The sequence below is a fragment of the Brassica napus genome, chromosome C4, assembly GCF_020379485.1.
Source record: "Brassica napus cultivar Da-Ae chromosome C4, Da-Ae, whole genome shotgun sequence".
In the NCBI taxonomy this organism is placed as follows: domain Eukaryota; kingdom Viridiplantae; phylum Streptophyta; class Magnoliopsida; order Brassicales; family Brassicaceae; genus Brassica; species Brassica napus.
Window position 1 is genome coordinate 50,511,889 of NC_063447.1, and position 12,052 is coordinate 50,523,940.

Here is a 12,052-nt window from a genome sequence, read left to right on the forward strand (position 1 = left end):
TGACGGATTTCTGAAAAATATTTAAATGTTACCATTTGTCTGTACATCATTGGAAATATCTAAAGAATTTTTACAAACAAATTTTCGTCAAAAATAATCAACGAAATACCTGTTAAGTTAGATGATCTTCCAAAATAAAACCAATTGGTGATTAAGTGATTGGTCCATCTATTTTATATATTATTTAGGATTTCTTCCAACTTCCGATATGAGACACTTGTCCCTAATACGCCCTCTCGAGATGATGACTCTTTGAGCATCAATCTCGGAATGTTTGGGCAAAGATCGATGAACCGACTTTGGGCTGGATCGATAATGGACCAGGTTTAACTTTTTGGATCGGGTATGATACCATGGTAAGCTAGATGAGTTTTCAACCCAAACAATTGGTTATAAGTGAATTGACACATATATCTTATATATTATTTAGGATCTCTTCCAACTTTCAATGTGGGAGATTTTGTCTTTAATAATACCAAAGATTCCCGAGGAATGTTAACCAATTTGGGGTATAGGATTGAGGTTTAGGTTTCTGTCAGAAATTTGTTGGAAGTTTCCGACGAATTAATGAATTTTTGACGAATTGTAAAGTTTTGTCAGAAATGTTTGACGTATTTCCAGCAAATTTGGATTTCAGATATGAAATATTCAAAATAAATGTTAAACTGGATACCTACAAAATCACCATGACATATATTAAGTGATAAAAATGATGTTAAGTTAACAGTTACCAATTACTATAAAGCTTTACATTCTCATGATGTATGCATCGACATATACATAACATTTCTCATTATCACTTATATACTTAAGCAAACACTTTACCGTGTTTCATCTTACAATATTGAATTTGTGTGTTTTCAAGTGTTTCAAACATTTTGAAGATTATAAAACCCTAAAAACATCAATATAGTATCAATGAATATTTTCGGTCTATTTTTGTTATGCTTCGAAACCCAATCCACACTTCGTCAGAGTTTTTTGACAATTTTCCGATGAATAGAGTATATTACGATGAATTTACGACGAATTCCTTTATTGACCTATCCGCCTCTCTTCTTATTAGATCTTGGTCTATTTCTTGTCTTCTTTCTATATCTGGCCACGGTGATGGTAAGTAAACCCTAGTTGTTGTTTTCTTCTTCTTCTCCTTCTTCTCTCTTATGTTAGATCTTTCTTCTCAGGTCTTTGGTGGTAACATCAATCCTTTCTCTTGTAGATCCGATTCGATAAAAGCCTTATTGTTACATATCCGCTTCTTCTCTCTTTTTTTATTCGCATATCTATGGCTAAGGTGAGGATTGATGTGATCTCTTCTTCTTTATTTCATTCTCGCTTCATAGTAGGAGTTTTTATGTAAAATATTCATCCATATGTTATCAATAAGCATACCCATATCTGTTTGATAAATGAACAATATCATATATATACACATATATATATATATTGTATTGTAATATGTGAACGCCTAGATCTACTCATATGTTGCTAACATAAATATTGCTGCATGCCGATTGAGGCTTGTATGAGGGTGATTGCATTGGTGAGGATTAAACATTTGTGGGTAGTGTATATGATATAGGAAAGGGCTTAAGGCCTATGTGTACCGGTGTAACGTGATTGAGGTACATACATCTCTGTCGTTGTATCATTTCTTGTTGGATCATGTGGAGACCCTGTGAGGTGGCATGATTCATCGCTGGAGCAGGTAGACAACATGCTTGGATTGCGCGGAGATCGAATGAGGTGGCGAGATCGTGTGAGCTTGGTGGTGGATCACGCGTGAACCAATATAGGTAACATTATTGCGTTAAGGCCAACTCAAGGGTACCGATTTAGGTGGTGAGCTCTCACGCGTTAACATGAGGAACGCGGGTACCGAACTTAGGTGGTGTGGTCTTATGTTGGCATTGTTGGGGGTTTATCCTCGTTATTTGTTGATTGTTCTTGATTTAGAGTTTTTGTTATGTTGTGTGGTGAATATTGGGTAATGATCTCAAGACTCCTAGAGCTTCCCTTTCTAAGATTTGGTCTAAATATGCATTCCTCATTTTTCCCTTTCCTCTTGAAGTTTCGGTTCATGTTGGGTTTTTTTTGTCAAAGGCATCATAGAATCCTTCTTTGTTGAAAAACATAATTTTCGGATTTTGTAACTGAAGGTGCCTTGATACTACTGACCATTTCAGCTACGATGGGTCAGGTGTCACAGATATAGTATGGACTTGTGAATCGTGAAATTATAAGCCGCGGACAACTGAATCGTTGACATATGTGTAGTGTGTACCGTGGACGATACTATTGTCCACGTGGGAGACGTGTGCCGAAGGATCATGGTTTGAGTGATTTTTATCAGCACTATCGTGGATTAATTCGGCACAACTGAAAATCCATTGAAATCTGTAGGTACACATATATAGATGAGCAGTTTCAGATGTAACAACTGAAAAATTTTATGGTTGAAATCAACTGAAATATATAGGGTTGATTTGAATTGGAACTAACCCATCTCCAGTAATGCCACTTCACAGTTATTGATTTTCATACTATCTCCAAGTCTTGCATTGTGTCTAGTGATGTAATGAATTGGCACATGACCCAAATTTAAAGAACTAAAAAGTGCGTAAGATAGGAATATGTAAGTGAGAAACTAAACATGTCATGTTGGAGGTGTAGCTGAGACTTTGAATAGCATGAAAACGTTGCTAAATTGGTTGTCAAAGTTTTAACGGTGGTCGACGAATTTTAGAGAGCTTACTTTTCTTATCCCTGAATGTGGAGATGGGCGCCGTGAGAAACTAGAGCAAGTCTTTTCATCTTTTTGCTAGAGGAATCGAGCTTTTATCGAAAGTGTCCGTCCAAGTTGGGCATTCATCAGTGATCAGTGGACTTTCAGTGATAAGAAAATTGTGAAGGGTGAATTCGAAGAGAAATATATGGTGGATACTGAGTGATTTTGGTTTGTTTAGTTTAAAGGTAAACAATAAAAACAAATAGAGAATTTGAAAAGAAGTGACAAAAAAAACAAAAAATAAGGATGAAAATAAGAGGGTGAAAATTAACTATGTTTACCGAGTATTTAAGACTTTAGGGTGTGGTATTTTGGAGATTTCATCAATAGAAAGTGTCTAGATGAAAGTGCTCCATCGTGTAGTAATTGATAGCTGAGAAAGTGCTGGATAGTCTTGTCAATAGTACCGAAAAACTGTTCTTTCTGTTGTTTAAGATAAACAAAGCAAAACAAAAAATAAGATAAAACGATATTTGAATAAGTGAGAAAATCGAAAACAATACACACAAAGAAGACAGATAGTATTTTAGCTTTTAGCTACACACATTTCCCAATAGATAGCTTTTTCTTTTTTATTTGGGTAATAAATAGATAAGAGTTTTGCATAATGAGTATCAAAACAAAGCATTTAGGTGAAACCAGAGTCAGAACCAAGGTTTGGTGTCACGTTTGAAGAGACGGTTTCCATATGTAGAAGAAATCATCTCCCCGAGAAGAGGATACTGGAGCAGCACAAAGAGAGCGGCGGGGAGGCAAGCTAGTGGCAATACAGGAATCACAAGCAGTGGCATCTTGCGTAGCATCGTGAAAAGCGCAGTGGAGAAGGCTACAAGCATAGCTGCTATAGAGAAGAACATAATGGAGAGACCCAGAATCATCTTTCTGGGTAGTGAGATAAGGAAGTCATCAAAAGAGTATCTCGAGGTGAGGATAGTGAGAAATATGACGACCGAGGTACAGGAGGAGAAGAAAGATAGTGTGTCGGCGACTGTGAAGATCATGAAGCGAGAGTCTGTTAGATGGAGAGGGTCCCCAGAAGATTCGTCTGTACCTCCAGGGACAGTAAATATGGCTTGGAATGTAACCGTTGCAATGAGAGCAGCGACGAAGCTACACGCAGATGCAGTGTATTTCATCCATTCCTCTGCTTCTTTCCGGAGTGGTTCATGAGCTTTTTCGAATACCTGACGTGGCGTCACGACTTCTAGATTGTATAATGATGCTGTTACTACTGGCACTAGGCTCTCCACTTCCTAAATCAAATTTTCAAAACCAAAGACTTGAGTTTTCCGACATAATCCTGATATAGTTTATTCATAATCCGGTAAAGTGAAATTTTCGTGTTTAATACTATATATGGTCACGTTGTTTTATTGATGCCAGGCGTTATCAACATCGGCTAACGCCAATAACTAAGGATATATTCGGTAACGCTCCTGACCGTCCATCACAAGTGGGATTCCACGACTGTCCCACGGTCCGACGGACGATTGGCATGTTAATTTTGAGAGGTTCATAAGATTTGTACAACAATATTCTTTCGATGATCTGCAAGTTGATTTTGGGAGACTTAGAACAGTTGTTTACTTTCTCTACGATCAGAATTTTAGTTTCGGGAGGCTCTCCAAAGATATGTATACTCACATCAGAATTATACGTGCTTTTAGTATTGGAAATCACTTCTCTGTAGATCATTCACGGCAAATGAAAAAAAAAGTTTAGTTTAAATCAAATATAGTGAAACAATCTATAATATTATTTTTGAAGTAACTTTTCGCATTTGAACACTACTTTAAAAGCTAGAGTGGTTAACATCGTTTATACATGTATTAATTTTTTTATATAATAAATTTTTTTATTAATAATCTTAGATTTTTTAAAAATAAGATATTTTTTATATGTTGTGCTGTTATCTAGAAATAATATTTTATATTATTGAAAATTAAGATATAAAAGAATTCATAATTAATTATTAATCAAGCAAAAATATTTGCATAAAGAAATTTTCTAAAATATTTCTAATTTGTGATTTTTTTAAAACAATCAATACAATAATAAGCATATATATTTTAATGAATTTTTTTATATATAAATAATTTTCTGTTTGATTTAAAATTTAAAAAAAACAGAAATAATAACTTATCATGTTGGTTTTTGAATTAATAAAATATAAACTAATAAATATTTATAAGAAGATCATGTCTGCATGTTCGGCAAAGCACCTAGTTTATTTTATTCAAATTGGAATTTTATAATTGAACTTTTTATATATTCTTCAGATTATATCATAAGTTTTAAAATGAAAGGTAAAAGTAATTTTAAAATTTAAAATTTACAATGTAAGTGAATTAGTTAACCATTATATTTTAAATAATTATTTTTTATTTTAAAATTGTAAATACCTTCTAATAATACTAAATAGATTTAATATTAACATAACCATTTGATTGAAAAACTGATAATATATTATATTTATAGTAAAATATTTTAAAATTTCTACCTAACAATATTTAAGAGTTTAAAAGTAGTTTATCCTTTTTATATTTAATTACTTAGATTGCTTGTATTTCTTATTTTATTAAAAAAATATTTAATAAAATTAACAACTATATAAATAATTATGTGTTAAATAATACTATGAATACAATTAATATTTTTGATATAAGGTTTTGCTTCTTATTTTTGAGAAAGGGCATTCAAATATAAGGTTTTACTTTGGAAAGTGAATAGATCACGTTCAGTAAGATGTTTATGCGACACCAAAGCTTTCCGCGGAATTCCCTATATATTAATTGAGAAGCATTTGAAAAGATGTAACCTCAATTTTGTATTAATTAAAAAAATACATTGTTTATGTGGCACATCTAAATACCTTCTAATTTTTTTTCTAAGAATTCTAGAGCATCTAATATAAACTATAGTTTAATCTAAAGTTGTCCCGTTTTCATAATTATATAACACTAGAGAACATCATATTAACCTAAAATATAAGAAGTGTGTATTTTTTCCTTAAAAAAAACTACGGAATTATCTAATATGATTTACATATATATATGACAATTAATGATTATGAATAATAAATATTTGATAACAATTTTTGCATCCTTCTTCATTTTTGTTTAATTTTATATTATTGAAATAAATTAAAAAATCACATTAACCATATAATAAAAAAAATGACTTTAAATTACAAAAATGAGAAAACCTTATATGTTATTTTTTTTTAAAAAAACGACTTTAAAATACAAAAAATGAGGATACCTTATATGTTATATTTTTCTTATATGTTAGATTTTTCATATATGTTATATTTTGAAACTTTTAAAACGACTTTTGAATTACAAAAATATAAGTTTTCCTTAAGTATACGACTAAAAATATTAAAATGACATGTATCAATTCGATGGTTGATTTGAAAGCTTTCAAAACCATATGGAAGATAAAAGTCAAAATAATTCAACTGTGAAAACAATACTGTTCACTTTTTTCAAGAATGTGTTCGATGGAAAAAATAAGGTTTTTATGTCATGATTTTTTAATGTTCAATCCGATCAACCCATGATGTATTAATTATAGTTTTGTTCCATAATTTTTAATAAAAATTGATCCGATCCCTCGGAAAGAAATTATATAATAACAACAAAAATATTGTATATGTATAAATAAAATTATCAAATATACAAAAAATATTATCGATAATATATACAAATAAATTCATCATGCCCGTCTTATCCTAGTGATAAATTAAAGGTCAAGAAAGAAAAAGTCAAAAACCATACCTTGTACCATTGAATTTCTCTTTGCATCTTGAGAGCAGCCCCAGAAACCTTAGAGAGTTCATCGGAAGGTGATAGAGCTCCAGCAACGTGAAGAACCGTGTTGTTAACATTGTCTTGCTCACTAAGCAATATTATTTTTCTATCACCCATCCCATAAATAAGGCTGAATATTTTCGAGTTTCGTTTTTGGACAGACAACTGAAAGATATTTTTGTAATCAGCCTGAAAATCCCGTAGAAGATGAGGGTTAGATTTGATCATCTCAACCACAAATTCCCTGTTACCCTTCGTGGTCGCGTATATGAGTGACATACCGGCAGCAACCATCCAACGTCCATCCTTGACCTTGGGAGATAAGTACTCACACACTAGCTTTAGGAAACTGTTTGCTTTGATGTGTGTTTCTTTCATTTCATATATGCGATTAATTCCTACGTCAAAGAAACAAGGATGCTTCTTACGAGATACGACAATACATTGCTGATCAGGAATACTTATTAGTTTTTTTCTTTATATATATAAACGTGATGATCATCAAGAATGATGGGGATTGAATTTACAATATGTTTATTTTACGTAGTATTATTACGATATGCAAAATGAAAATGCGAAATAAAATTAGATGGAATGGGTCTTGGAATGGGTCTTCCTTCCCATTTGATCCCCCCCCCCCCCCCCCCCCCCCCCGGCTAAAACACCAGCTATATTGGAAAAACAAAACATTTGAGTAAAATTTCAAAAATAAATTTGCACATTTTGTGATTCCTAATTTGTATTCATCTTTGTGTCAATTATTTGTATTCTTATTTTATTCAAAATATACCTCTAAACTGAACTAGTGTATTAAGCGATTAAGTGTACAAAATTTATTTCAGTTTAGCAACGCATTTTTTTCAGAAAATTTTAGCTCACTTATTTGACCAATATGCAATACTCCCATCAATCTAATGAGTCTATACACTTTAATAAAAATAACCATCAGATAGTCTACTGATTCATATTTTGCCTGACAATATGATAGCTTTTTTTAAGTAGAATGACCTACCAAACGATTTCGGAAAGAGCCGCAATACCAACCAGAGTAGCCCTAACACGGAGGTAGACAGAAACAAACCATTATTACATGTTATAATTACATTACAGATCGTGACCAATTTGCTTACTTCGATATTGGCTTGAAACTGAAGCATTTTGATGATTTGGAGGACCTACTTGTATACCTATATATAATAAGATAACATGATCTGTAAATTGTAAGGCAATTTCTATCATAATATAGTAACGCAATTTGTGTTAGTTAACTTAAAATCAATTTGTGTTAGTTAACTTAAAATCAGTTATGTAAGAAATCAAGAGAGTAGTTACACGAGTAGATCTTTTGGCTCCACCATGGAAGATCACAACTGCTCTCAAACAATTCAGCGTTTTGAGCCAAATGATTAAGTGGAATACCATGACGTTCATCTATGCCAGAACTGAGTATCAAGCCTGGGCACCGTTCAAAAATCTCCCTAGCAATATCTACGAATAAAAACACCAATAGAATTTTCAACTTTTTTATATGTTACCGTCCGGATTCAAATCGAATTGCAGGATATTGACTGGAAAAAGAAAATTAAAACATAAGTTTTAAGAATAACCGAGAAATCCGTATTGTATAACAGTTGAAAGGACACGGGAACCGAATTGTCCTTCATTAGCGAGTAAAATGGGAAGAGGGGTGTTGAGATAAAGAAAACTTGTCATCTCTTTATGACCATCAAGAGCTGCCTTTAAGACGGGTATAAATATCCCACAACTACTAGGAATCTCAGTGAGCTTGGGGCACTTTGCAACCAAAACCTTGGCGATCTCCAAATTCCCGGTGGCCGCAACAACTATGAGCGGTGTAAGGCGGGAATGAGTCTGTTTTACCCTCGGGGTCAACAAATGTTCCAGGGTTGACATTCTGCTTAACAGTTCTTTGACGATTTCTAGTTGTCCTGTGTTGCAAGCTTTGAGCAATGGCGTCTCGGTATTGTCTATCCATTCACTCAAGGCTTCTGGATGTTGGTCTAGGTAATCTTTTACACCTTGCAAGTTCCCATGACTTATAGCATGAGATAGAAGTAAATACTTGTGGTGTTCATCTCTTGACGTATCTGTGTACACATATTAAATATCTGTCAATGAAATGTTCTTAAGATGCTAGTGGTTATGAATTCATATTTAGAGTACATATTCATATAACTAATGTCATAGGGTTTTCAGTTGAAAAAAAAATGTGCTTAAAAAAATTTAAAGGGCAATTAGCGGCTGAAACGAAATTTATTATAGCAATTATATACATCCTTAAAACGATTCAAAATATATCTTCAAGTTTGTAAAAAAAGTCTCTAAAACAAAGAATCAAAGAACTATTCACCCCAGAGACGACCAGGAAGACTTGGTGGCGGTTCTGGTAGTGTCACATTGATCACATTACCGATACCGGAAACCTCTGTGGACATTGTGGACTCGGATTGTAGCACCCGTCGCTTAATTTGGGGGAGATGGCATATTACCTGTTTTTATAACAGCATTTCAAACTCACCTGTCACATTTAAATAATTGTTAATATCTTTACTTTTTTTATTGAAAATTATTATTAGTATTAACATATTTTAGTCATATATGCTAAAATACCTTTCAGAATAACCGATGCGACCGCATCTATGCTTCTCGCAACCAAAGAACACATAAATTTCAATTTTCTTTTTTTGCTTCTATTTTCGTCACCAACTTTTTTATATTAATTTCTTCTCCAATAGCTTTTTTTTTTGTTCAACCTTCTCCAATAGCTATTGTTAATCTCTCGGGGAATCAAAGGGCGAACGTTACCACTGTTTTTGCTTTTGAATCTGGCAAGGAAGGTTGGAATTACCGTTGCCTCAGTGTAACACCCGCTTCACCCATTTCCAACCAGGGTTCCGAGCACGGAGTTAGAGACACACATGTCTCCACATTCGATATTTCTATGTGTTTCGTTACAGGTCCCAAAAACTTCAGGTGTGTTTCATTCTGTAAAAATCCCCCACCACAACCATTTTCGACACTACTACTTACAGTTCTGCGACAAAAAAAAAGAGAAAAGGAAAAGCGAGTAAAGAATACTCAGTGAAGCGATTTTATACCAGCCTCTCCACACGAGTTTCTATACTGCTCAATGCGAAACGAGAACCGACTAGCTACTACATTCAATTCAATGCATCCTAACATAACTAGCTACGATAGTTCCAATCCATACAACATTCATTGCAATGATCTCAGTCATCACTCAATACACAAAAAATAGATTTAAGACTCCAGTCGTCTCAGTCATCACTCAATACACAAAAAATAGATTTAAGACTCCAGTCGTCCTAGAACTCTAGGACCTACACAACTTAAGCGGTCCATACCACCTCTTTCTCGCTGCATCCCTATGTACCCCCTGCCCTGGTATGCTCAACACCCGGTCCCTTGGATGCAGTGTGCCCCTGCAGTGTATTACGACCACTTTCCGCCAAGACTCGGCGTGACTCAATCTTACCCGGCACCTCTACACTACAAGAAAACAGCGACATACTGAGGGAAAAAATCGTCGGTATGTCGTCGGAATAACGTTATTCCGACGACATACCGACGAAACAAGTCCTTGGAAAAAACTCCTCGGAAATTCATTTTTCCTCGGAATTTCCTCGGAAATTTCCGACGGAATTCCGAGGAAACTCCGAGGACCACCAGTTCGTCGGAAAGCTCCTCAGAATATACCGAGGGAGAACTTCCTCGGGATATTTCGATGGATTTTCCGATGGTCCAATCCTCGGAAGTTCCGACGAAATGTTCCTCGGAATTTTCATCGGGAATTTCCGAGGAACGGAGCCGTCGGAAAATTCCGAAGAACGAGTCTCTCGGTATATTCCGAGGAATGAGTCCCTCGGTATATTCCGAGGAACATGTCCCTCGGTATATTCCGAGGAACATGTCCCTCGGTATATTCCGAGAGTTCATTTCCTCGGAATTTAAAAAAAAATTATTTTTTTTTTAAAAATAAAATTTTTGAAATTTAAATTCGAAAATATAAAATTAAAATTAAAATTGAAAACATATTAGATTATATTCAAAGTTGTACAAATAAAAATAAAATATTCCGAGTTTTTGAAAAAAAAAAAACTACGGATCTGGGACGTTCGGGAACACCTCGTTCGGGTACATCCTCTGCATCATCTCCATCATTTGCTGATTCAGCCTCCTCTGTGCCTCATAGCCCGCCTGTTGAGCCGCCATCTGGGTCTCCAACAAAGATATCCGATCATCCTTGTCCTTCAACTGAGCCGTAAGTACTTCTGGATCAACAAAGGGCGGGGGTGCAGAAGAAGGAGGAACCGACCGGGTGCAACGGCCCAAACCGACCAAACGTCCCTTCTTCTTTGGAACCGACTGAAATAGAAAATAGCCAAATTTAAATCAAGAAATAAATGAATTGAACTTTAAAAAAAAAGAACTTACGGATTCAACGATTTCGTTGATTCGAAACCGGGACAAATTGGTCGAAGCCGTCGAATCGTCATCCTCGGTTTGAAGCTGAGACACTTCGTCTTGCACCTGAGTTTGGACCAGGCTGGCCACTTCCCTCACAAGACCGTCATCAATCTGGCCGGTCTTCTTGTTGGTATACGCCCTCTTCATTAGGGCGAGATCATCAACCGGCTCGCTATCATTTTCTTCCGCCTTGAAAAAAACATAAATTAAAGAAACATTAGAAATTAGAAGAAATGCACAAAAAATAAAATTTCAAAACTTAAATAATTGAAGAAAAAGCGACTGAACTTACCATGCGATCTCCGAGAGAGGCAATAGATTGAGCACCCAAGTTATGCTTGAAGACGCCCTTCCCTTTACTGTCACTCCTGCGGTTGGTGGAGTTGGTGGAAGAAGTTTATTTCGTCTCTTCCTTATCCCAATGCGCACACAACTCCGTCCAGACCGTGTTGTTTATCGACTTTGGGACCTTTTAATAAAAAAAAAATAGTTTAATAAATTAAAAAATTGTTTAATAAATTAAAAAATTGTTTAATAAATTAAAAACAAACCTTGTTGATTTTCCACTTCTTCTTCCGCTCGTGGATCTGCTTCCCATAGTTGTCCATAATTTTATGGATGAAGTGGTGATAGATAAAGAGCATCTCATCGGAATTCCAGTTGAATTCTTGCTGGAAAAAAAACACAATTAGTAGAAAATTTATATTAAAGATTAAAAATATAAGTAAAAAACTAGAATACTTACCGCAAATTGACGAAACCACAGATGCTGCTTGTCGGTAGGGAAGTGAGTGAAAGTCGGATGTCCCTCGTCGAGGACCGAGTACATCATACGGTTGATCCATGCGCTGATCCCGTTTCCAGATCGGTTGAACCTAATAAAAAGAACAAACACTTAATAATGAATCAAATTTTAATGAAAAAAATATGTTTAATTACCATG

The 12,052-nt window shown here is 34.6% G+C and overlaps 2 protein-coding genes across 2 annotated transcripts; both read right to left on the reverse strand.

The window, feature by feature from the left end:
- Window positions 1–3,432: 3,432 nt before the first annotated feature.
- On the reverse strand, window positions 3,433–6,978 carry LOC125586164 (ankyrin repeat-containing protein ITN1-like). The gene is made up of 2 exons (XM_048755987.1): window positions 6,568–6,978; window positions 3,433–4,041 (listed from the first exon to the last, which is right to left on the reverse strand). The coding sequence occupies exons 1-2, from the start codon at window positions 6,976–6,978 to the stop codon at window positions 3,433–3,435; spliced, it is 1,020 nt and encodes a 339-aa protein (XP_048611944.1).
- Window positions 6,979–7,900: 922 nt separating this feature from the next.
- On the reverse strand, window positions 7,901–9,056 carry LOC125586166. Its single transcript, XM_048755988.1, has 3 exons — window positions 8,972–9,056; window positions 8,208–8,708; window positions 7,901–8,088 (listed from the first exon to the last, which is right to left on the reverse strand). The coding sequence occupies exons 1-3, from the start codon at window positions 9,054–9,056 to the stop codon at window positions 7,901–7,903; spliced, it is 774 nt and encodes a 257-aa protein (XP_048611945.1).
- Between the last annotated feature and the right edge of the window lie 2,996 nt (window positions 9,057–12,052).

Excerpts from the sequence above, each read along its gene's own strand:
- LOC125586164 (XM_048755987.1), bottom strand. The coding sequence starts at position 6,978 with ATGAAAGAAACACACATCAAAGCAAACAGTTTCCTAAAGCTAGTGTGT. Across the intron at positions 4,042-6,567 it reads GAGAAATTCAATGGTACAAG|GAAGTGGAGAGCCTAGTGCC; the intron begins GTATGGTTTTTG and ends AATTTGATTTAG.
- LOC125586166 (XM_048755988.1), bottom strand. The coding sequence starts at position 9,056 with ATGTCCACAGAGGTTTCCGGTATCGGTAATGTGATCAATGTGACACTA. Across the intron at positions 8,709-8,971 it reads TCTTCCTGGTCGTCTCTGGG|ATACGTCAAGAGATGAACAC; the intron begins GTGAATAGTTCT and ends ATGTGTACACAG. Across the intron at positions 8,089-8,207 it reads TATACAATACGGATTTCTCG|ATATTGCTAGGGAGATTTTT; the intron begins GTTATTCTTAAA and ends TTTTATTCGTAG.